We start from the raw sequence: 24,821 nt of genomic DNA on the forward strand, positions 1-24,821 counted from the left end.
GCCAGACCTGGGGCTCCATCCACAACCCTGGGATCATGACCTGAGCCGAAATCAAGAGTCAGACACTTAACCAACTGAGCCGGGCCACCCAGGTGCCTCCCTGCATTCCTCTCTGATAAAACTTGTGATTCCTGCCTGAATGCAAATCCATAATCTTTTGACCTTTTACAAGACATAAGAAAGTATAGAACCCTGTAAAAACTGTTCATTCTCCGGAGCACTTTCTTCCCTGTGACGAGCGTGTTTCCCCGGCAGCTGTCCTCACTTGGGCTCGAATAAAACTCTCTTTCTTACTTCTAGAGATTCCACAAAGGTTGCTCGTTGTGCGTCAACAATCAGTAAATAGGCAGCTTTCTCCACATTTAATACTGTTGGCTTAGTGTATGTGTCCTTAAAGTTCCAAATAAACGCTATCAGTAATGATACCAGGCACAGAATAGGTAGTCACTAAGCCTGGGGTTTTGTTTCTTCTGTGGAATGTCTGGAAGTAAACGAGAGAGTGAGTTAGCATGGAGGTCGGAGACCCACCTCTGACACTTACCCGCTGGGTTTCATTCCTGGATTTGGGTGCCTCAGCCACGACCCACGTGTAACCCAAATGAAATCCAGGGCTCCATTTGGGCGTGGATTTGTGGTCTCGGAGAAAATGTCCTTGACAGAAAGTCCAGTCCTTATGAAGGCTGTTGAGCCAACACTGGGAGGTGGGAGGTGAAGGGTGGGGGGCGGAGAGGCCGTCCTTCCCTCCCCATCCACCCCTCAGCCTCAGCCTCTCCTCCCAGAGGGTAGGGGCTCCCAGACAGACTCTTCGCTGCACCTGTCTCTGCACCCCACTCCCTGACTTGGAGCCCCAGCGACCCTTCTCTCTCCTCCCGGCAGTGCCTTCCATCCTGGGCTCTCTCCGCATCACCGTCTGTTTCTCTGATGTCTAATCTTACACCACCCAGAATCTTGGAGAAGGGGTGCCTTCACCTCATTGTGTCTCCCCGTTAGTTAAGGCTTTGTGCTCCTGGCCAAGAGATGCCCTTTAACCATCCGTGTCCTTCAGGGCAACCCCACCCCACCACTGGCCTCGCTCTTCCGGCTTGAGTGGGGTTCTCATGGGTGCCCCATGCCTGACTCCACCACGGCCAGTCAGGAATTCTGAGAAGCCTATCGGTTCTGAGATGTAACCTCTCTTTTAGTAAGCGAGGGAGTCGCACACGTTGGCGTCCTCCCATGAGTGTGGAGAAGCAGCTGCCAGGTGCCCCGGGATGCCACAATCTAACACAAGTTCCAGGCTTTTCCAAAGCGTTGGGCCTTCCAGAGGGGCCAGTGAATTTGTCCTGCCCAGGCTGAGGTCTGTGACAACAGCAAATACGTGGTCAACAGTCCTGCTGGTGACCTGCTCCCTCCCCCCTACTAGAAGGAAATTAGGAATCTCAGTCATTAAGCTAAACCCCAAGTCAGCTGGGGAAGGGGGAGGGGCTTCAGTTAGGTTTCAGAAACCTCACTCATCCAGACCCATCAGCACCTGACTACCTGTGGGTGGCCTCAAGGGGCCTTCATGTGCCACCCCAGCTCACCCAGGTCCATCTTCACCTATGAACTTCAGGCGGCCCTTGAACTTGTGAAAAAAATGCAAAATATTGCCGTCTATAAATCACAGTTCTGTGGGTCTAAAATCTCACTTTTAACTGCAAGCAAACCAAATGGCCATGTGTTCTAGTCAAGGCACATGTTATGCTCAAAGAAATAGCGGTCTGGGGGAAAGTATGTCAGAAACAACTTGAACCTATTCCTGGTCCCTTGAGAAAACGAAAAAGACGTGTGTTTGTGGGAGAGAGGGGGGGAAGGGAGAGATATCCTGAATTCATTGGTATAATTCACCTAGACAAAATCACAGTGGAAAACTAGCCTTCCTTTCTTTGATAGGCAAGATCATGTAGACCAGCCCTGTTCAATATGGTAGCCCCACTGGTCACGTGGCCACTCAGCACGTAAGATGTGCTGTATGTATACAACACCCACTGGATTTCAAAGTCATAGTGTAAAATATATATATATATATATATATATATATATATATGCATATATATATATAAAATATCCAATTAATAATTTTAAGTGATCACATGTTGAAATGGTAACATTTGGGGAAGATTACATTAAATTCAATGTATTATTGAAATCAGTTTCACCCGATTTTTTAAATGTGACTGCAGAAAATTTACAGCTACATGGGTGCGGCTTGCACGACGGTTCTACTGGACGGCGCTGATGTAGACGGTGAAACAGAAAAGATGAACATAATTTGAATGGCGAGTTGGGATGTGTGGGGGCTGATAAACAGCACCCCTCTTCTCCCTCCCAAGTTTAGAGCCAATGAAGAAAGAGACTTGGTTCGGGCAGGTGGAGATGAAAGCATCGGCTTGATTAAAGTTGTTGGAGGAAATGGCTTTGGAGGAAATGGGTTGGATGCCCCACACGGCTGGCTGCCACTTCACTCCTCAATTGGATGGTCTCAGCCCCTTTCCACGCATGGTACTGGACAACCTCGGGCCAGCCCTGTAAGCTTAGGAAGGCCAGTGGACCTCAAATCCATGGCGTTTCCTTCCGGCCAACTTGCCCACCATATAACTTGCTCGTCCTTCCTTGTAGCTGGAAAGCAAGATGGAGGAATTACTGGGATGGAATTCCTCCGTACGGAAACGGAATAAGTGTTCCTTCTACACTTCCTAATCTTTTAAATAAGCATCGGATTTATCTGTCAAGTCCACGGTCAGCAGGTGGCAATCAACCATGCAGCAGAACGGCCCTGCTCTCAGCTTCACCCTTCTGCCCCCTCTGTACCAACCACTTCTGTCTGAATCATCCCGGGTCAGCTTTGGGCAGTATGAAGTTTGCTGCCGAGAGGTTTTGACATGGGTCAGATCAGGGACGCCTGGGTGGCTCAGTCGGTTAAGTGGCCGACTTTAGCCCAAGTCATGACCTCACGGTTCGTGAGTTTGAGCCCCGCGTCGGGGTCTGTGCTGACAGCTCAGAGCCTGGAGCCTGCTTCGGATTCTGTGTCTCCCTCTCTCTCTCTGCCCCTCCCCTGCTTGCACTCTGTCTCTGTCTCAAAAATAAAAATAAAAATAAGCATTAAAAAAGTTTTTAAAAGAAATGGGTCAGATCAAAACAGTAGTAAATGAACTCTAAGGTCTCACTATGACCAGAATTTCTCCCATTCCGCAACCCAAATGATATCCATGTCCAGTATAGCTCTTCAGAGATTTTGCAGTGAGGTCAAGGTTTAGCAGAAAGATAGTCCAACGGTAAATAGCTAGCAGCGAGAACCCCCACATTGCTTCTAAGCCCCTTTCCATTGCAAATTTCCAGGAAAAAAAAAATATGAAAGTGTAATCTCCTTGCAAATTACAGTTTGAAAGAGTCTGAAATCAAATTGTGTTGCCCTCTTGAGATAAAAGTTCAAAGAGATCAAAATCTTCTAAAGTCCAAAAGAATCAAAGTCCAAAACCAAATTCTCTTCTAGAGCCCAAGGCATTTTTTAAAGTAAAAAACAAACAAACAAACAAACATCCTCCCCAGTGTCTTATTTCGGTCATTTTCAGTTAAAGGGGTTCTTTGATTTAAGTTTTTAAACTTAGGAATAATTCCAAACATCCAGAAGAGTTCAAGAAGACTCCGAAGAACGCTCACATACCTACACCCAGATTCTAAGCTTTGTCGGTAGAGGGCGCACTGCAGACTTCTCCTCGGGGCTCTGGTGTGAGCTCCTTTCCTGGTTCCCGTGGAGCTCAACCACCAGGTGGAAGCCAGGGGGGATGGATCCCAGTGAGTTCATCATCACCCCCAGAGGCAGCTTTCTGGTGGGTTCCAAGGCTGCCCCACCCAGCTTCCCAGCTGACACTTTCCCCAAAGGTGGCTTCTGTCCAGGTGGATTCCCAGGGAGGTCAGCGGCACCCCCACCACCTTGAGAGTTTTTGTTGGCACCCCATTGGGGAGGTGCCTGCGTACAGCCTTGGTCTGCAGCACCCCAGCAAATGTGATTGCCTCCCTTCTTTTTAAAAATTATTAGTTACCAAATCTACCACCCTGTTCTGGGTGAAGCCACAGTCTGGGTATCTGAATTCTAAAACCGTGGGGGACCTCCTAGGATGAAGACATTCGTCGCGGTGAAACGTGGCTTGGAACCAGTAGACAAGTCTGAGGAATTCAGGGTGGGTACCATGGAGGGATGGTCCCGAGGGTGGATCAAAATAATATTTTAACGAAAGAGAGACAGAATTTGGGGCCGCTGAAGGAACACAGCCTCCCCAGGCGTGACACTAAATTTTTTTTTAAACTGGGTAAATGGCAATTCTCTTTCTCTTTTCTTAAAATTGCAGTACAATATACATAGCATAGAATTTTCCATTTAAACCATTTCTATGTGTACAGTTCAACGGCATTAAGTACATTCACACTGTTGGGGCCCCTGGGTGGCTCTGTTGGTTAAGCGTCTGGCTCTTGGTCTCGGCTCAGGTCATGATCTCATGGGTTCATGGGTTCAAGCCCTGCATCGGGCTCTGCACTGACAGTGCATTGCAGAGCTTGCTTGGGATTCTGTCTCTCCCTCTCTCTGCCCCTACCCTGCTTGCACTCTGTCTCACTCTCTCTAAATAAATAAATAAACTTAAAAAAAAAAAAAGTACATCCACACTGTTGTGCAACAATCACCACCGTCCCTATCCGGAACATTTTTGTCATCGGTAACCAAAACCGTCGCCCTTAATCGCTAACTCTTAACCCCTCCCCCAGAGGCCCTGGTTACCAGTGCTGGGGTTTCCATCTCTCTGCATGTGACTACTCTAGGTAACTTATTGAAGCGCAGTCATACGATACCTGTTGCTTTGTGGCTGGCTAATTTCACTTAGTATAATGTCCTCAAAGTCCAGCCATGTCATAGCACGTGTTGGACTTCCCTTCCTTTTGGGGGCTGAATAACACTTGGTCATGTGTATACAGCGTGTTTTGGGTAGCCACGCATCCACCTGTGGTCATCTGGGCTGTTTCCACTTCTTGGCTATGAAATGCTGCTGTGAACACGGGGGTGCAAATGCCAGTTGGAGTCCCTGCTTTCAGTTCTCTTGAGCCAATCCCCAGAAGTGGGACTGCCCGAACAAATGGGAAGTCTATAGTTTTTTGAGAAACCACCATACTATTCACTGTAGCAGCTGCACAATTTACCGTCCTGCCCACCGTGACCACGGGCTCCCATTTCTCTACACCCTCGCCAACATTTGTCATTTTCTAGTGTTTTTCCAGTAGCGGCCGTGCTAATGGCTGTGAGGTGGTCTCTCGTGGTGGTTTTGACATGCATTTCCCTGATGACTGGTGGTGTCGAGCATCTTTTCATGTGCTTATTGGCCGTTTGTATGTCTTCTTTGGAGAAATGTGTATTCAAATTCATTGCCCGGTGAACTTTTGACGTCATGAGTTTGTAATGGTTAACATCGATTTGGAGCTGCTGTGTGCGGCCTGGCTGAGAAACTACCTGATAGCAGGGAAAAAATGGTCTCCTAGTCCCATCTGTCAGTGTCGAAAAGAGCTGCAAACAGAGTTTCTCTTCCTTGTGGTTGATCCATTTCCTGAGCTGCACTGTCTACTGAGGCCAAAGGGTCTGGCATCAACCAAGACCTATTCCTGAGGAAAGAAAGAAAGAAAGAAAGAAAGAAAGAAAGAAAGAAAGAAAGAAAGAAAGAAAAGGAAGGGAGGAACAAGGAAGGAAAGGAAGGAAGGAAAAGAGAAAGAAAGAAAGAAAGAAAGAAAGAAAGAAAGAAAGAAAAGGAAGGAAAGGATGGAAGGAAGGAAGGAAGGAAGGGAGAAAGAAAGAGAAAGAGAGAAGGAAAGAAAGAAAGAAAGAAAGAAGGAAAGAAAGAAAGGGAGGAAGAAGGGAAGAAAGAAAGAAAGAAAGAAAAGGAAGGGAGGGAGAAACAAGGAAGGAAAGGAAGGAAGGAAAAGAGAAAGAAAGAAAGAAAGAAAAGGAAAGAGAAAGAAAGAAAGAAAGAGAGGAAGAAGGGAAGAAAGAGAGAAAGAAAGAAAGAAAGAAAGAAAGAAAAGGAAGGGAGGAACAAGGAAGGAAAGGAAGGAAGGAAAAGAGAAAGAAAGAGAAAGAAAGAAAAGGAAAGGAAAGGAAGGAAAGGAAGGATGGAAGGAAGGAAGGAAGAGAGAAAGAAAGAGAAAGAAAGAGAGAAGGAAAGAAAGAAAGAAAGAAAGGGAGGAAGAAGGGAAGAAAGGAAAGAAAGAAAGAAAGAAAAGGAACGGAGGGAGGAACAAGGAAGGAAAGGAAGGAAGGAAAAGAGAAAGAAAGAAAGAAAGAAAGAAAGAAAGAAAGAAAGAAAGGAAAGGAAAGGAAGGATGGAAGGAAGGAAGGAAGAGGGAAAGAAAGAGAAAGAAAGAAAGAAAGAGAAAGAAAGAAAGGGAGGAAGAAGGGAAGAAAGAGAGAAAGAAAGAAAGAGAAAGAAAGAAAAGGAAAGGAAAGGAAGGATGGAAGGAAGAGGGAAAGAAAGAGAAAGAAAGAAAGGGAGGAAGAAGGGAAGAAAGAAAGAAAGAGAGAGAAAGAAAGAGAAAGAAAGGAAGAAAAGAGAAAGAAAGAAAGAGAAAGAAAGAAAGAAAGAAAAGGAAGGAAGGGAGGAACAAGGAAGGAAAGGAAGGAAGGGAAAGAGAAAGAAAGAAAGAAAGAAAGAAAGAAAGAGAAAGAAAAAGCAAGCAAGCAGCCTTTCATGAGGACAAGGCCACCTGCCTCCATGAGCTGCCAAGTTCATAACCACACATGACCTACAAAACCAAAGCCAAAGACCTAAATTTAGGCTTTAGCAACCCCATGTGTTATTTTGCCCCTTACACTCTTAGTATACTTCTCCAAGTTTGGGGCCACTGCAGCAACCCAGAGCTAGACACAAGCAAGAAGGAGGCAGATGGACATGGAAACATTACCTTCGTTACCAGCGAAGCTGTTGGAGAATGAGGCGAGCCTTCTCTGCAAGGCACGTGGGCTTGTGAGGATTTCACCGCACAAGTGGCCGGCTCCCTTCCCGGGGCGCAGGCGTGCTGGGACAACTGACAGTGTCCTCTGTGGGCTTACCTCCCTGACACGTGCAGCTTGGACAGAAGGAACACAGGACGTGTTCTCTCGCGAGCAGGCAAGCCCCCAGGAGAGTTTTGAGCAAAGGGCTGAGCTATGCATGAACCACCTTCTGCAAAAATTAACAGCTAGGTTCTTCCTCTTCCTCTGGAGAGGGTGAAGAGAGTCCGGGGTGTTCCTCCAATGGAGCTCCCTCCACATGGGCAAAGGGAAAAAAATAAGCATTTCCTCCTACATAATGCAATGAAAAAATTTAATATGCATCCAAAATTTTGTTCCTAACAGAGAATGGAGTTTCTCAAATGCTCAGGAAACATTTGTAAAAATACATCAAGTACTTGTCTACAAAGAAAAACACAATAAACTAGGGGAAAAAAAAGAAATTATGTATGTCTCTATGACCATAGTGCAATAAAGCTGTAACTTAGCAAGGATAGTGAAATTTTACTGAATTAAATCAATTAAATTTAATTAATTAAATTTTAATTCCAGTTAGTTACCATAGAGGGTAATATTAGTTTCAGGTGTACAATATAGTGATTCAGCACTTCTATACATCACCTGGTGCTCATCATGACAGGTGCACTCCTTAATCCCCATCACCTGTTTCACACACACACACACACACACACACACACACCCTCATTTTCTTTCTTTCTTTTTTTTTTTTTCTGAAATGACACAGGGGTTGGGCTCATTTTCTATTTTTAATTGGGTTTTAAAAATATTAAGCTTAGGGGCACCTGGGTGGCTCAGCCGGTTGAGCACCCAACTCTTGATCTCAGCTCGGGTCTTGATCTCATGGTCGTGTGTTCGAGCCCCACATTGGGCTCAGCCCTGTGTGTGGAGCCTACTTAAAAAAAAAAAAGAAAGAAAAAAAGTAAGTGTATAGCTTAATAAAAGTTTTTAAATATTTATTTTGAGAGAGAGAGAGAGAGAGCAAGCCCAGGGGAGGGTCAGAGAGAGAGGGAGAGTGAGAGAATCCCAAGTAGCCTCCATACTGTCATTGCAAAGCCCAATGCGGGGCTTGAACTCAAGAACCAAGAGATCTTGAGCCAAAATCAAGAGTGGGATCCTTAACCGACTGAGCCACGCAGGCACCCCCCCCCCCAGCTTAATAAACTTTTACCTACGTATATTCCCTGTAACTACCAACTGATCAAGATGCCGAATATTTCCGGCACCCCTGAGGGCTCCCTTCATCTCACTCTGAGTCAATACTCACTATATCAGTTGTCTGTGGCTGCCATAACAAATTCATAATAAATTACCACAAACTCAGCAGCTTAAAACAACACCCAGTGTTGTCTCACGGTTGTAAAGGTGAAAAGTCCAGGGAGCTTGACCGGGTTCTCTGCTTAGGGTCTCACAAGGCCAAAGTCAGGGTGTGTGGGATCTTCTCAGAAGGCTCCCAGGGCAGAGTCCACTTCCAGGCTCATTCACGGTGTTGACAGAATTCATTGTCTTCTCGTGGTTTCCACTGAGGCTCAAGTCCTTCTCACAACTCTGAATCTGTCTGACCTCCTCGTGCCTCCAGACAGAGAAACTTCTGATTCTAAGGGCTTCTGTGATGAGATCAGTCCCATCTGGATCCTCTCTCTCTTGCCCGCACTCTTAGGGTCAACTTTCGTTACATCCGCAAAGGCCCTTTGGCCATGTGACATAACATAGTTTCTGGGGATTAAGATGGGACATTTGAGGGGGGCTATAATTCTGGCTACCACATCCCCTATTCTGATTTCCATCCCCATTGGTTAGTTTTACCTGCTTGTAAAATTCATCCAAATGAAACCACACAGTATGCAGTCTTTTGCACCCACGGGTCCGTCTGTGAGATGGTGCGTAGCCATAATTTGTTATTTTTTATTGCAGTGATTATCAGTCCATTATATGAATATATCGCAACACCTTTATCCATTCGAATAATGACAGACATGTTTGGGGCTGTTGTAAATAAGGCTCATTATGTACATCCTTGGTCACGTGTACTTTGGAAGACCTGTATACTCATTTCACTTAGAAATCTACTCAGTAGTAGGATTGCTGGTTGAGGGCACGTGCATGTTTATATTTATAAATATGTCTGAACAGTTTTCCAAAGCGATGATGTCAATGCTCATTCCCATCAAGAATGTGTTAGAGTTCCGGTTGCTTCACACCCTCGTCATCTCTTGACCTGGTCACTTCTAAAAAATGTTAACCATTTGGCTAGGCCTGGAGTGGTACCTGTGTGATTGTGGCTTTCATGTACATTTCTTTTTTTTTTTTTTTAAATTTTTTTTTCAACGTTTATTTATTTTTGGGACAGAGAGAGACAGAGCATGAACGGGGGAGGGGCAGAGAGAGAGGGAGACACAGAATCAGAAGCAGGCTCCAGGCTCTGAGCCATCAGCCCAGAGCCCGACGCGGGGCTCGAACTCACGGACCGCGAGATCGTGACCTGGCTGAAGTCGGACGCTTAACCGACTGCGCCACCCAGGCGCCCCTCATGTACATTTCTTTGACTACCAACGATGTTGAGCTGATGGACGCACGGGCTTATTGACCACTTGAATGTCCTTTTTTGTGAAGTGTTGGTCCAAGCCTTTTACCCATTTTTATTAGGCTACTTTTCTTATGGATTTGTAGGAGTTCTTTCGCATTTTATACATAAAAGTCTTTTGTTAGATATAGTTATCACAAATATCTTTTCTCAGGTTGTGTCTTGACTTTTACTTCCTTAGTGGTGTATGTGTGTGTGTGTGTGTGTGTATATATATATATATATATATATATATATATATTTTAATGTTTATTGATTATTATGAGAGAGAGAGAGAGCGTGGGAGCAGGGGGAGGGGCAGAGAGAGAGAGAGAATCCCGAGCTATCAGCACGATGCAGGGCTCGATCTCATGAACTGTGAGACCATGACCTGATCTGAAATCAAGAGTCAGATGCCCAACCGACTGAGACATCCAGGCGCCTATATATATATATATATATACATATATATATATATATAAAATCATAATATAATATAATATATAGAATATATATTAAATTTAGCTTTCCTCTTGTAAAATAGACATAACATGAAGCCGTCTCACCCATGTTTAAGTGTACATCACCATCGCAGCAATCACCATCGTCCATCTCCCAAACTTTTCCACCTTGCAAAACTGAAACTCTGTGCTGAGTACACATTCCTTTATCTCTCCAGCCCCTGACAACTACCAACCTCCTCCCTACTGCTGGGAATTTGACTACTCCAGGTTCCTCATATGAGTGGAATCCTATGGAATTTGCCTTTTGTAATTGGCTAATTTTACTCAGCTAAATGTCTTCAAGGCTCATCCATGTGGTAGCGTGTGCCAGAACTTCCTTCCTTCTTAAGGCTGAATAATATTGTGTGTACGCGCCATGTTTTGTTTATCTACTTGTCCGCAGACAGGTGGATTGCTTCCACTTTCGGGCTGTTGTGAATAATGTTGCCGTGAAATTGGGTGTACGCTTACCAGTATATTTTAAGGTTCAGAAGTTCTTTTTTTTCGATCTTCACAATAATTATTTTTGTTATTTGACGAGCAGGGTTATTGCTTTATACTAACCTTCAGTTCGCATCAAAATCCTGTACACACTATAGGTGATCCACAGAACTGGCTGGTTCAGAAAGAACGCATACTACTAATGACCAACAACATGTTTAAGCATTTGCTCTATGACAGATACTTTTTTTTTTTTTTTGCTGCCATTTTTGTTTGTTTGCTTGTTTTTATTTTTAAATCAATTAATTAATTGTTTAATTTACATCCAAGTTAGTGAGCATATAGTGCAACAATGATTTCAGGAGTCGATTCCTTAATGCTCCTCACCCATTGAGCCCATCCCCCCTCCCACAACCCCTCCAGTAACCTTCAATTTGTTCTCTATATTTGAGTCTCTTCTGTTTTGTCCCCCTCTCTATTTTTATATTATTTTTGCTTCCCTTCCCTTATGTTCATCTGTTTAGTATCTTAAATTCCTCGTGAGTGAAGCCATATGATATTTGTCTTTCTCTAATTTTGCTTAGCACAATACCCTCTAGTTCCGTCCATATAGTTGCAAATGGCAAGATTTCATTCTTTTTGATTGCTGAGTAATCCTCCATTGTATATCTGTACCACATCTTCTTTATCCATTCATCCATCGATGTACATTTGGGCTCTTTCCAGACTTTGGCTATTGTCGGTAGCGCTGCTATAAACATTGGGGTGCATGTGCCCCTTCAAAACAGCACACTTGTATCCCTTGGGTAAATACTTAGTAGTGCAATTACTGGGTCGTAGGGTAGTTCTTTTTTTAATTTTTTGAGGAACCTCCATACTGTTTTCCAGAGTGGCTGCACCAGCTTGCACTCCTACCAGCAGGGCAAAAGAGATCCTCTTTCTCCGCATCCTCGCCAACATCTGTTGTTGCCTGAGTTGTTGTTAGCCATCCTGGCAGGTGTGAGGTGGTATCTCACTGTGGTTTTGATTTGTATTTCCCTGATGATGAGTGATGTTGAGAATTTTTTTCATGTGTCAGTTGGCCATCTGGATGTCTTCTTTGGAGAAGTGTCTATTCATGTCTTTTGCCCATTTCTTCACTGGATTATTCGTTTTTTGGGTGTTGAGTTTGATAAGTTCTTTATAGATCTTGGATACTAACCCTTTATCTGATATGTCATTTGCAAATATCTTCTCCCCTTCCATTGGTTGCCTTTTAGTTTTGCTGATTATTTCCTTCGCTGTGCAGAAGCTTTTTATTTTGATGAGGTCCCCATAGTTCATTTTTGTTTTTGTTTCCCTTGCCTCTGGAGACGTGTTGAGTAAGAAGTTGCTGCGGCCAAGATCAGAGAGGTTTTTGCCTGCTTTCTCCTCGAGGATTTTGATGGCTTCCTGTCTTACATTTAGGTCTTTCATCCATTTTGAGTTTCTTTTTGTGTCTGGTGTAAGAAAGTGGTCCAGGTTCACTCTTCTGCATGTCGCTGTCCAGTTTTCCCAGCATCACTTGCTGAAGAGACTGTCTTTATTCCATTGGATATTCTTTCCTGCTTTGTCAAAGATTATGTGGCCACACGTTTGTGGGTCCATTTCTGGGTTTTCTCTTCTGTTCCATTGATCTGAGTGTCTGTTTTTGTGCCAGTACCATACTGTCTTGATGATTACAGCTTTGTAATACAGCTTGAAGTCCGGGATTGTGATGCCTCCTGCTTCGGTTTTCTTTTTCAAGATTGCTTCGGCTATTCAGGGTCTTTTCTCGTCCCATACAAAGTTTAGGATTGTTTGTTCTAGCTCTGTGAAGAATGCTGGTGTCATTTTGATAGGGATTGCGATGTTCAGAGGTTCTTAATGTTAGTCAACTCCAAGTTATAACTTTTTTCTGTTATTATCTGTGGTTTTTATATCACATGTAATATTTGCATGTCCCAAGGTCATGAACCTAGCCTCTTACGATTTTTCTACAAGTTTTATTGTTTTACTTTAACATTGAAGTCCCTAATTCTTTGGGAATGATGTGAGGAAAGAATCAAGTTTTACTTTTTTTTTTTTTTTTTCCATATGGATGTCCAGTCGATCATCACCATTGGTTGGAAAAATCATCCTCCCCACTGCATTTCAGTTTGCCTTTATTGCAAAAGAGAGATTGTACCCATCCAAGGTCAGGCGAAGAGACCAGTGGAACTCACACAGTTTGTTCCTGGAGTCCCCGTTTTGTTCCTTTGGGCTAGTTGTATAGCCTTGTGCAATACCACACTGTTTTCTCTATTATGGCTTTGCTATAAACTGTGATCTTGGTAGTGTGAGTCTTCCAACTTGCCCTTTTTCAAGATGGTCTTTATTATTCTATTGCATTTCCATGTAAATTTCATTTAAAAAAATGTTTTTAAGTTTATTTATCTGGAAAGAGAGTGGGCACGAGTGGGGGAGGGGAAGAGAGAGAGGGACAGAGAGAATCCCAAGCAGGCTCCACACTGTCAGCACAGAGCCCATTCCGGGGCTCAATCCCACGAAACGTGAGGTCATGACCTGAGCCGAAATCAAGAGTCGGTTGCTTAATCGACTAAGCCACCCAACTGCCCCTCCACATAAATTTTAGAATTAGCTTGTCAATTTCAACCAAACACCTTCTGGGATTTTTATTAGGATTACATTGAATCTATAGATCAATTTAAAAAGAATTGACTTCTTAACAATACTGTTTCAATCCTTGATATCCCCCCATTTATTTAGGTCTTTTCATTTATTTCAGCAATGCTTTGTAATTTCAGCGTAGAGGCCTTGACATTTTTGTTGCCTGCCTCCTCGGGTATTTGGTGCATCCCAATGTTATTGCAAATTGTTTATTTCACTCATTATTGTTTGTTTCTTAGTATAAAGAAATAGAATTGATTTCTGTATATTGACCTTATATCCAGTAACTTTACTAAATTCAGTTTTAATTCTAATGGTTTACCTGTAGGTACTTAAAAAAATGTTTTTTTTAATGTTTATTTATTTTTGAGAGAGAGAGAGACACACACAGAGCGAGCAGGGGAGGGGCAGAGAGAGAGGGAGACACAGAATCCAAAGCAGGCTCCAGGCTCCGAGCTGTCAGCACAGAGTGTGACACAGGCCTTGAACTCACAAACGGTGAGATCATGACCTGAGCCAAAGTCAGACGCTCAACCGACTGAGCCACCCAGGTGCCCCTACCCATAGATTCTTTTGGATTTTCTGCATATACATCGATGTTGTGGTGTGATACAATGATGTGTTATCTGATCACATCAACTCATCTGCAGGGAGTGTGAATTGTTTGCCACAACCAGAAACTTAGCCCTGGGTCTGACCTGGAGGTCATCCACATGTTTTCAGCTCACGTTTCATTGGCCTGAGCTACGCACATGACCTATCCAGCTGTCGGGGGTTGGAAGTACAGGGAACAGGTGAAGTATTTACTGAGCATTGCTTTTATTAGAATGATGGCCTCAAGGTCCTGAGAGAGAATTAGCATCAACCGAGGATTTGATCCTCTGTGAAAATATCTTTTAAAAATGAGGACTTAAGAAATTTTTAAAAAGCCAGGGGGTGGGGGGAGGGGGCGGCGCCTGTGTGGCTCAGTCAGTTAAGCGTCTGACTTTGGCTCAGGTCACGATCTCACGGTTTGTGGGTTCAAGCCCCGCACTGGGCTCTGTGATGATGGCTCAGAGCCTGGAGCCTGCTTCGGATTCTGCGTCTCCCTCTCTCTGTGCCCTTCCCCTTCTCACACCCTGTCTCTCTCTCTCTCAAAAATAAATAAACATTAAAAAAAAATTTTTTTTTTTTAAAAAGAGGACTTAAGGAGATATTCTGAAACAAAAACAGACTCTTCCCACAGCCCGGGTGATTCATCACCACTGACCGGTTCTCCTACGGAGCAGGCCCGAAACCAGAGAGGGACTGTGGTCTGTTCCTCCCACCCCAGGAAACAGAGTGAGGCAACATGGGGGAGTGAGGCACTTGGGAACTTGGGAACTCTCTGCTTTCTTAATTCCTAAAGATGACGAAGGCAAATGAATGAGACCAGAGCTGGACATTTTTGTTTGTTTGTTGAGGAAACTTATCTTTTGTCTTCTTATCTTGAGCAGGACCGAATTCTCTGATTTCTAGGAGAGCAGGAGTGATCACACTGGGATGGTGGGGGAGGAGAGAAAGAATGGTGGGGGGAGGAGGAGATGGGGAGAGAGAGAGAGAAGGAGGGGAGTGGAGGAGGGGGGAGGGAGAGAGAGAGAGAGAGAGAGAGAGAGAAGGAGGAGGGGGAGGGGGAGGGAGAAGGAGGGAGAAGAGGAGGGAGAGGAAACAGATTGCAAATACCCTTCAGAGGGTATTTGCAAAACATTTGGCCAGCCGGCCAGGCCACTCGGCTTCTCAGCCTCCCTAGAAACCACAGTGAAGACAGATGCTCTACTCGGGATGGGAACCGGAAGCGGGTTTGGAGCCGGCCACAGCAACTGATGTGTCCTGATCTAGCTTCTGAAAAGAGGGAACTTTTGTTTGTATGAGGGACAAGAGCAGCGTATGAAAGAAAAACACGTAACGTGTTGTCCGTGCATTTGTTTATTGAAGGGTGTGTGCGCGTTGACATCGGGCGCCCGGAGGATGTGACTGCAGTGGACAGTTGTTATTCTTTTTGCCTCTTAGACAGTTTGGGGGAGTTCCCTGCGTGGTCACTCTTGGCAAGGAGAGCCTGGCGTCTGCTGCGGAAATCAGACACTCGTTCCAGCCTCTCTTGGTGCAGAGTCTCCCAAACAGAGGTCCCCGCACCAGACTTCGAATTCTAAGATCCACCCAGGATGCGTTCCGGCGATGACAGCCGCCAGTGGGCAGGGTCCCAGCGAGGCTGCCCCCACTGATGCCATCGGTGCTACAGCCTGAGGGGCTCCTCGCCAGCCCAGTCGGCAGGTGATCCTGGGACTGTCGTCTCAGATACAGGGCACCCAGACCGGTTTCCTTCCGCTAGTCCTGAGACAGCTCACACTCTTCAATATATTACTTCCCTGATTCAGCTGGTTGGGGTTTGAGGCGCCCGAGTAGCTCAGTCATTTGAGTGTCTGCTTCTTGATTTCTGCTCGGGTCATGATCCCAAGGTTGTGGGGTCGAGCCCCACACTGAGCTCTGCACTGACCATGGAGCTGCTTGAGATTCTCTCTCTCTCTCTCTCTCTCATTCTCTCTCTCTCTCTCTCCCACTGTCCCTCTCCCCCACACACACTCTCCTTCTCTCTTAAAAAAAAAAATAAGGGGCACCCAGGTGGCTCAGTCAGTTAATCATCCGACTTTGGCTCAGGTCATGATCTCACGATCCGTGGGTTTGAGCCCCGCGTGAGGCTCTGTGCTGACAGCTCAGAGCCTGGAGCCTGCTTCGGATTCTCTGTCTCCCTCTCTCTCTCCCCCTCTCCCCTTCATGCTCTGTCTCTGTCTCTCAAAAATAAACATTAGAAAAATAAATAAAATAAAGTAAAATAAAATTAACTGATTGGGGTTCATTTAAGTTGTTAGCAGCTGGGGGTGGGGATGGCTCCTGGGTGGCTTAGTCAGCTGAGCGGCCGACTTCGGCTCAGGTCATGCTCTCGTGGTTCAGGAGTTTGAGCCCCGCGTCGGGCTCTGTGCCGACACCTCAGAGCCTGGAACCTGCTTCAGATTCTGTGTCTTCCTCTCTCTCTCTGCCCCTCCCCTGCTCACGCTCTGTCTCTCCCTGTCTTTCAAAAATAAATAAACATAAAAAAAAAATTTTTTTTAAAGTTGTTAGCAGCTGGGAATCAAACGTGCTGCAAATACATTCTTCAGCCCCTCATTTGCCATCTAACTTGGCTAGTTTTTGTTTTGTTTTTGTTTTTTTTTTTTCTCAACGTTTATTTTTGGGACAGAGAGAGACAGAGCATGAACGGGGGAGGGGCAGAGAGAGAGGGAGACACAGAATCGGAAACAGGCTCCAGTCTCTGAGCCATCAGCCCAGAGCCCGACGCGGGGCTCGAACTCACAGACCGCGAGATCGTGACCTGGCTGAAGTTGGACGCTTAACCGACTGCGCCACCCAGGCGCCCCAACTTGGCTAGCTTTAAAATCTGACATAGTCAACTAATTTTCCTTTCAGGTACCTGGAGTTCATGCCGTGCTAAGAGAGGCCTTTATCAATCCAATATTATGAAAAATATTCTTCTGGTGTTTTACACTTTTATGCTTTATGTTAAAGTCTGATTTTGCTGTTGGTTTCTGATAACCTTTGGTTTGATAGTTTTTTCTGGTATTTCCAGCTTAATATGAGTTTTTACTTGGGGTTTATTACATGCCTTTATTTATTTTTAAATGCTTATTTATTTTTGAGACAGAGAGAACGTGAGTGGGGAGGGGCAGAGAGAGAGGGGGACAGAGGATCCAAAGTGGGCTCCGGGCTGACAGCAGAGAGCCGGATGCGGGGTTCGAACTCACGAACCACAAGCTCCTGATCTGAGCCGACACTGATGCTCAACCGACTGAGTCACCCAGGCGCTCCTGGAGTTTATGACACGACTTTAAATATTTGCTCTGTAGCGGCTCCTGGCCAGGGGACCCCACCTGGATGGGGAGGGGGGCAGGGGAGCTCTGGGAGGAAGGGGAGGGGCTGCTGCACCTCTGAGCCACCCCAGCGGCACAGGGGGCTCTGAGTCAGAGAACTCCGAGGGCAGCAGCTGCTGGGGTCTCATAACGCCAAGGTCCCGTGTCGTCACAGCTACCCGGTGAGGCTTTCGCGGGGCCTAGACAGCAGGCAGGCCCTAACTGGTGAAAAATCTGCTTGTCCAGGCTATTTTAAAAATCACTGGCTGTGTAAAAATTCGAATTTGGTGCCAGTGGGCTTTGGAGTCAACAGGTCTGGGCCTGCGGTGGGGAAACGACAAGCAGAGGCCAATGCACAGAGGCCACCCCTGGCCCAGTCATGTAACAGGAGATTAGACACAGCCCAGGCCTGAAGTTTGTAATAAAAGGAGTGAAGGCTACTCCTTACTTGGCCAGGCACCGTGCGGTAGACACAGAGGCCCCCTGTGTCTGAGGAGGAAGAAAGTCCGGAAAAACTGGCCGGTCCCAGCGTCGTACCGACGAACTGTCAGAGATGATTAAGGATGACAGGCCGCGCGGAGTTTTGTGTCCTGTGAACGAGTGGGGGCCGAAGGCTCCACGCAGCGCACATTCCTTCTGTGGAAGCCCAGGGGGGAGAGGCAGGGCCGGGAAGAAAGGCCTTAAAAGGCAATAATAATTAAAAAAACAGACGGGGTGCCGGAGTGGCTCAGTCGGTGGAGCGTCCAACTTTCGATTTCGGCTCAGGTCATGTTCTCAGGGTGGTGGGATCGAGCCCCGAGTCAGGCTCCGTCCTCAGCATGCAGCCCGCTTACGACTCTCTCTGCCTCTCCCCAACCCCCCAAAATAAAGAAATTAAAAAAAATAAATAAATAAAAATCCAGAACCAAAGCAGTGCCAGTAATATGTGAAATTATCTCACGCTTTGCTGTGTTAAGTCATTTTTCTCCTCAACGAATTGCCGAAGTGTCCTTCTCCCGTTCTTAAGATGAGCACACAGGCACAGAGAGGTTGATTTACTTACCCAAGGCCACACAGCAAGTAAACGGTAAAGCCTGACTTTGAACTCAAGGCAATTTATGCCAGGGCCTGTATGCAATCCACAAAATCAGGCCTGGGGGCAAAGAGGTTGTGGGAAGGGAAGAAAAGGAAATGACGTCAGGGAATTAGCAGGTGGTTTTGCTGGTCTCATCTGCCAGGCTCCAAGGAGAAAAAGGTATCCTGATGGGGGGGGATGTATTCTGTGGTGTTTTAAGAGCAGGATCTGGACACCCAACGTGGGAGGGCAGAGCAGAGGGGGGACCCTGGGTGCGGGGCAGGGAGAACAGCCCGTTTCCACTCCTCTGCACACTCTCTACCCCTCCCCTCGCTTCTCCTCCCCCCCTACTTACTCTGCCCCATCCCCCCAAATAAGTAACCTTTTCTTGGATAAGAGCTGACTCCCCGAAGCAGGAAGGCAAGAGGGGAAACTCGGGCCGGAGCCAGCCTGACCTAAGTCTCCAGGACCAGCGGACCCACAACTGCCCTGTTGCTGAACAGCAAGCTCCAGGGACGCACCTGCAGCCTGGGTTGGGGGTGGGGGAGGCGCCCGGTGGAGACCCCCTCTCCCCCTCCCCCACTGAGCAGAGGCCTTTGCTGGACGCTTGCACATCTCCCTGGGGCCTCTCCCGGGCTCTCCCTCTCCTGGATTCCTTCAGGTCTGCCTGGTTGTCCTGCCTTAGGACTGATGAGGCGGCCGTGCGTGTCACTACTGCTGGCTCTTGGGGTCCTGCAGTCTCCCCCAAAGACGCAAGGCCTGTGAGCACCATCAGCCCCCTGGCACAGGTGGGCAGGGCTCTGCACGAAGGGTGGGTCTTCACGGGGCACAGGGAACGTGTTGACCCCCGCAGCCTGGGGGACAGGTGTCTATCATTTGGTCTTTAATATGCAGGCACCTAGTCACCAGTGAGTTCCAGCTGCTTTTCACGTATTTACTGGCCACTGAGCACCCTCTTCTGTGAGCTACCTAGCTACCTAGTCACCTGTTTCTCTGTTACGTGTCATTTTCTTATTCATTGGCCGGAGTTTGTTATCTTTTCTGGATACGGGCCTTTCGTTGATCCGGCGACCTGGCGGTAATGCAAACAGAGGCGGGAACCAGTCAGGGCCAGGTCAAGCGGGCCAGGAAGCCACAGGGAAAAGCTTTAACTTGAACTCGAGACCCATGGGGACCCAGAGAAGGATTCCTTGCCTCCGGGCTACTCCAAGTTTGGTCTGCCTCTGGCAGGGCTCCCTGGGAGTTTGGTTAGCAATGCAGAATTTGGGGCACCTGGGTGGCTCAGTTGGTTGAGCACCTGACTCTTAATTTTGGCTCAGGTCACGATCCCAGGGTCGTGGGATCGAGCCCCGTGTTGGGCTCTGCATTGCATGTGGAGCCTGCTTAAGATTCTCTCTCTCTGTCTCTGTCTCTCTCTCTCTTTCTTTCTCTCCCTCTCCCTCTGCCCATCTCCCCTGCTTATGCGCGCTCTCTCTCTCTCTCTCTCTCAAATAAAAAATAAAAAACAAGAGAAATGCAGAATTTTACGCCCTGTCCAAGACGAGTGAAACTGAGCCAGCAGTCGGACCGGATTCCTGGGGACTTGTGTCCACACTGAAGTCTGAGAAGGGCTGTACAGGGGAACCTCAGGATCACACTCCTGCTTCAGAATGTTCCCCACAACTGGGGCGCCTGGGTGGCTCCATCAATTGGGCGTCTGACTTCAGCTCAGGTCATGAGCTCACACTCCATGAGTTCGAGCCCCGCACCGGGCTCTGTGCTGACAGCTCAGAGCCTGGAGCCTGTTTCAGATTCTGTCTCCCTCTCTCTCTGCCCCTCCCCTGCTTGTGCACTCACGCTTGCTTGCCCTCTCTCTCTCTCTCTCTCTCTCTCTCAACAATAAATAAACGTTAAAAAAAAAAACAGGAAAGAAAGAAAGATCACCACGACTGTAAAGGACGACTGGAGGCGGACCCGGCCACGGCCATGGTTCTGTTCCAAGGTAAATACACTCATTCCCTTGAGCTGTTCGTACAACAGGTCTTTTTTTCTGAGAAGGCCAAAACAGGCGCCTCCCCAAAGCTGGTGATAAGTGGCTGTATATTTACTGAGCTCTTTGTCAGTTCCCCGGGCGGCTGACACGGAGGACAGCGGGACAGCGATCAGCTGCGCCCTGGACCCTCGGAAACCCGGTTCAAAGCCACCTCACCTCATCTCATCTCATCTCATCTCACCTCATCTCATCTCATCATCTGCCTAAAGTTCCAAAGTTAGAGAGACCTTTCATTCAGTTATGGGACCCCGCGTAGAGGCCCAAGCTGGCACGACTGTGGAGTTGGGGAGCCCGCCCTCGTCGGCTGTGCGCCCAAGAAGAGGAGCCGGAGTTAAGTACCTCGCTTGCCGGCACTGCGCTCCCCGCGGCTGTGACACGCGGGGAACGTAAGCTCCCTCACCTGACAAAGGGCGTTGGAAGCCACATGGGGCGAAAATGCGTGTGAAGTCCTTTGTGAACCACCCTGCCTGTCAAACTATCAGTTTGCACACTGATTATCACCCCGGGGGCCGCATCGAAAGGGATTTGTCTTCTCTTCCTGACGTGTATCTGAAGCGTCTGCGTTTCTTGCGATGAACCTGTAAAAAGTATGTGTATGTCGGTTTTGGGTAAGAGGCTAAAGGATAGAATTTATCCAGTTTCTGGATATATTCTATAAAGTAAATATAAGATATTAGGAATCAAAATGCTTTTCTTCTGTGTTCCTAAGAGCTGATAGCATGCCAAAAACTCTGTATCTATATTGATGTCAATGTCTACGTCTATCTCCATATCCAAATCCATGTCCATATCCATATCTATGTCTATAGCTAAATCCAAATCCAAATCCAAATCTAAATCTAAATCTAAATCCAAATCTATATCTGTATCTATGTCTGTCGATGTCGATGTCTATGTCTATATCCATATATCCAAATCCATATCTATATATCTATATCTATATCTATATATTTATATATCTATCTATATATCTATATCTATATATCTATATCTATATCATCTATGTCATCTATATCTATATCCAAATCTAAATCTAAATCTATCTATATCTATATATCTGTATCTATATCCAAATCTATATCTATATCGACATCAATGTCTATGTCTATATCCATATCCAAATCCATATCTATATATCTATATCTATATCATCTATATCTATATCCAAATCTAAATCTAAATCTAAATCTATCTATATCTATATCTGTATCTATATGCAAATCTATATCTATATCGACATCAATGTCTGTCTATATCCATATCCAAATCCATATCTATTTATCTATATCTATATCTATATCTATATCTATATCTATATCATCTATATCTATATCCAAATCTAAATCTAAATCTAAATCTAAATCTATCTATATCTATATCTATATCTGTATCTATATCCAAATCTATATCTATATCGACATCAATGTCTATGTCTATATCCATATCCAAATCCATATCTATATATCTATATCTATATCATCTATATCTATATCCAAATCTAAATCTAAATCTATCCATATCTATATATCTGTATCTATATCCAAATCTATATCTATATCGACATCAATGTCTATGTCTATACATATCCAAATCCATATCTATATATCTATATCTATATCATCTATATCTATATCCAAATCTAAATCTAAATCTAAATCTATCTATATCTATATCTGTATCTATATCCAAATCTATATCGACATCAATGTCTATGTCTATATCCATATCCAAATCCATATCTATTTATCTATATCTATATCTATATCTATATCTATATCTATATCATCTATATCTAAATCTAAATCTAAATCTAAATCTAAATCTAAATCTATCTATATCTATATCTATATCTGTATCTATATCCAAATCTATATCTATATCGACATCAATGTCTATGTCTATATCCATATCCAAATCCACATCTATATATCTATATCTATATCTATATCTATATCTATATCTATATAATCTATATCATCTATATCTATATCCAAATCTAAATCTAAATCTATCTATATCTATATCTGTATCTATATCCAAATCTATATCTATATCTATATCGACGTCAATGTCTATATCCATATCCAAATCCAAATCCATATCTATATCTATATCCATATCCAAATCTATGTCTATGTCTATGTCTATCTCTATCTCTATCTCTATCTATCTCTACCTCTGTCTCTATCATCTATCTATATCCCAGGACACAAACATTATAAAATTGTCACACACATGCACACTCCCAGTCATCACAAGCAGCTTGCAAAGGTGCAGCTCCGTGGCTCTTGTGCTAAGGGTTGTTATGGAAAATCTGAAGCCCACGTGCTTGGTGGCCCGGGGGTCCCTTTTTTCCATGTGGATTCTGGTAACTTTGCTAGACTGTGGCCCGGTACCACCTTTCGGTGGCCACTTTTCCTGGGACGTGGTGTGCTTCTTTGTGTCCAGAAGGATTTCTTGAATTTTAACTTTGTTTTATATTTTTAAAGATTTTATTTTTAAGTAATCTCCACGCCCCCCATGGGGCGTGAACTCACGACCCCGAGATGAAGAGTTGCACACTCCACTGACTGAGCCAGCCAGGCGCCCCTTGAATTTTAACTTTAAATACTCGTTCTGTTCACACTTTTCAGTATTCTTCTTTGGAAGTTCCACCTCGCCTGCATTGGATTTTGCCTTTATTCCGTGTATTTTTTGCCAGACCTTTGTCTTCATTTCATTTTGCTCATTGACCTCATTTTTGTCTTCGTTGTCGATTACTATTTCTTTTTTAACAGTGTCTTTTTCCCCTTGTGTGAATTCTGCTATCTCACTTATTTCTGCAATGGCTTTATTTTCCTTCTCTCTTCTTTGTTAAGCTTGACCAGTTTCCTCTTAATTGCCTCCTGTTTTGCCGTGTCTTCCCTGAGCCCTGAGATCATGTGTTTTGCTCTTATATCATAAAGGAAATCGCTTCACTCGCTTTAAGAAAATGAATTGCAAAAGAATTGTTGATCATTTTCATCAGCTTTTTGGCAACACCTTTCTGGTGAGTGTTCTTTATCTGCCATTTCTTTCTGATTTTCTTTTTCCGGTTTCCATTTGGACCTTGAACCTATATATATGTTTTATTGTGGTAAAATATAGGCAGCATAAACCGAACCATTTTAATCATTTTTTAGGTGTACCCTTCAGCAGTATTAAGTACATGTACATTCTTTTGCACCCATCTCCAAAACTTTTTCATCTTCCCACACTGAAACTCTGTGTCCATTAAGCACTAATTCCCCATTCCTGCTCCCCCCTCCCCGCCCCACCCCTCAGCTCCTGCCGACCACTTTTCTACCCTCCATCTTTGTGAACTTGACTCCTCCAGCACCCGCATATAAATGGAATCCTACAACATTTGTCTTTTGTGTCTGACTCATTCCACCAAGCGTAAAGTCTTCAAGGTTCATCTGTGGTGTGGCATGGGGCAGAATTTCACTCCTTCTTAAGGCTGAATCATATTTCATGGTATATTTTGTATATCTATTCCATATCCCACATGTTATGTTTCTCTACTTACCCATTTGTGTTGTTTCTACCTTTTGGCTATTATGACTAATGCTGCCGTAAACACGGGTTTACACATATCTGCTGGAGACCCTGCTTTCAGGGTTTTTTTGCATATCTACCAGGCAGTGGATTGCTGGAAATATAGTAATTCTACTTTTAATTTTTGGGGGTAACTGACATACCCGTTGGCTGCATCATTTTACATTCAATACCCTAGCAATACACAAGTTGCTCTACGCTCTTGCCAACCCTTGTTATTTTCTCTCTCTCTCTCTTTCTCTCTCTCTCTCTTTACAATCTGTATCTTAGCAGGTATGAGATGGTCTCTCATTGTGGTTTGGGTTGGCATCTCCCTGATGATGAGTGATGTGGAGCATCTTTTCGTGGCTTTATTGGCCATTTTTATGTCGTCTTTGGAGAAATGTCTACTCAGGTCCTTAACCCGCTCTTCAGTTGGGTTGATTGTTGTTGGTGGGTTAATATTTTTTTTGTGGAGACCTCATTTGGGTTGCTTGCTTTCATGGACCAGCTATCTATGGGAGATTGAAATCAGGAAGAAGTCAGGACTGTGTTCTATGGCAACAGAACCGTTCTTTCTGATCTGGGGCGTTCTGCACGAGTTTCTGTTTCTGTTTCCCCCAAGCAGGGGAATCGGGCAGTTTTCAAACTGTTCACAACGCTGACCCTCTTCTCCTCTCGTCTCAAGGACAAACTGCCTCCTCCAGATTCAGCTCGTCTCACCAGCTTTCCTCATTTAGTGCATTGATCCTTGGAGCCAGTCCCGATTTGGTGCCAACCCGCACACTTTATTCTCACCATTTTAAAAAGGGATTTTACTTTTGCACTTAGGGAATGCCCTTCACCTTGAAGAGGGGCATTTTTCTTTGCAATTACTGGCATCGTCTCTCCTTTTCCTACCAAAGCCCTGCTCATTCTTCTTGCGTTTGGCAAGGTGGGAAAAAACGTTACCTGTTTCTCACGGTTTCCAATAGATGATGCCTCCGTCCTTTCCTTGTTGCTTTTGAGTAATTGCCAAGAGAG

The 24,821-nt window shown here is 45.1% G+C and overlaps 1 protein-coding gene across 1 annotated transcript in view; it reads left to right on the forward strand.

The window, feature by feature from the left end:
- Positions 1-15,430: 15,430 nt before the first annotated feature.
- Positions 15,431-24,821, forward strand: part of LOC123591894 (apolipoprotein L5-like) — a 31,675-nt gene continuing 22,284 nt past the window's right edge. The window contains 1 exon segment of the mRNA XM_045466512.1: positions 15,431-15,485. Coding sequence (XP_045322468.1) covers positions 15,431-15,485 — 55 coding nt within the window.

The sequence above is a fragment of the Leopardus geoffroyi genome, chromosome B4, assembly GCF_018350155.1.
Source record: "Leopardus geoffroyi isolate Oge1 chromosome B4, O.geoffroyi_Oge1_pat1.0, whole genome shotgun sequence".
Taxonomy (NCBI): Eukaryota; Metazoa; Chordata; class Mammalia; order Carnivora; family Felidae; genus Leopardus; species Leopardus geoffroyi.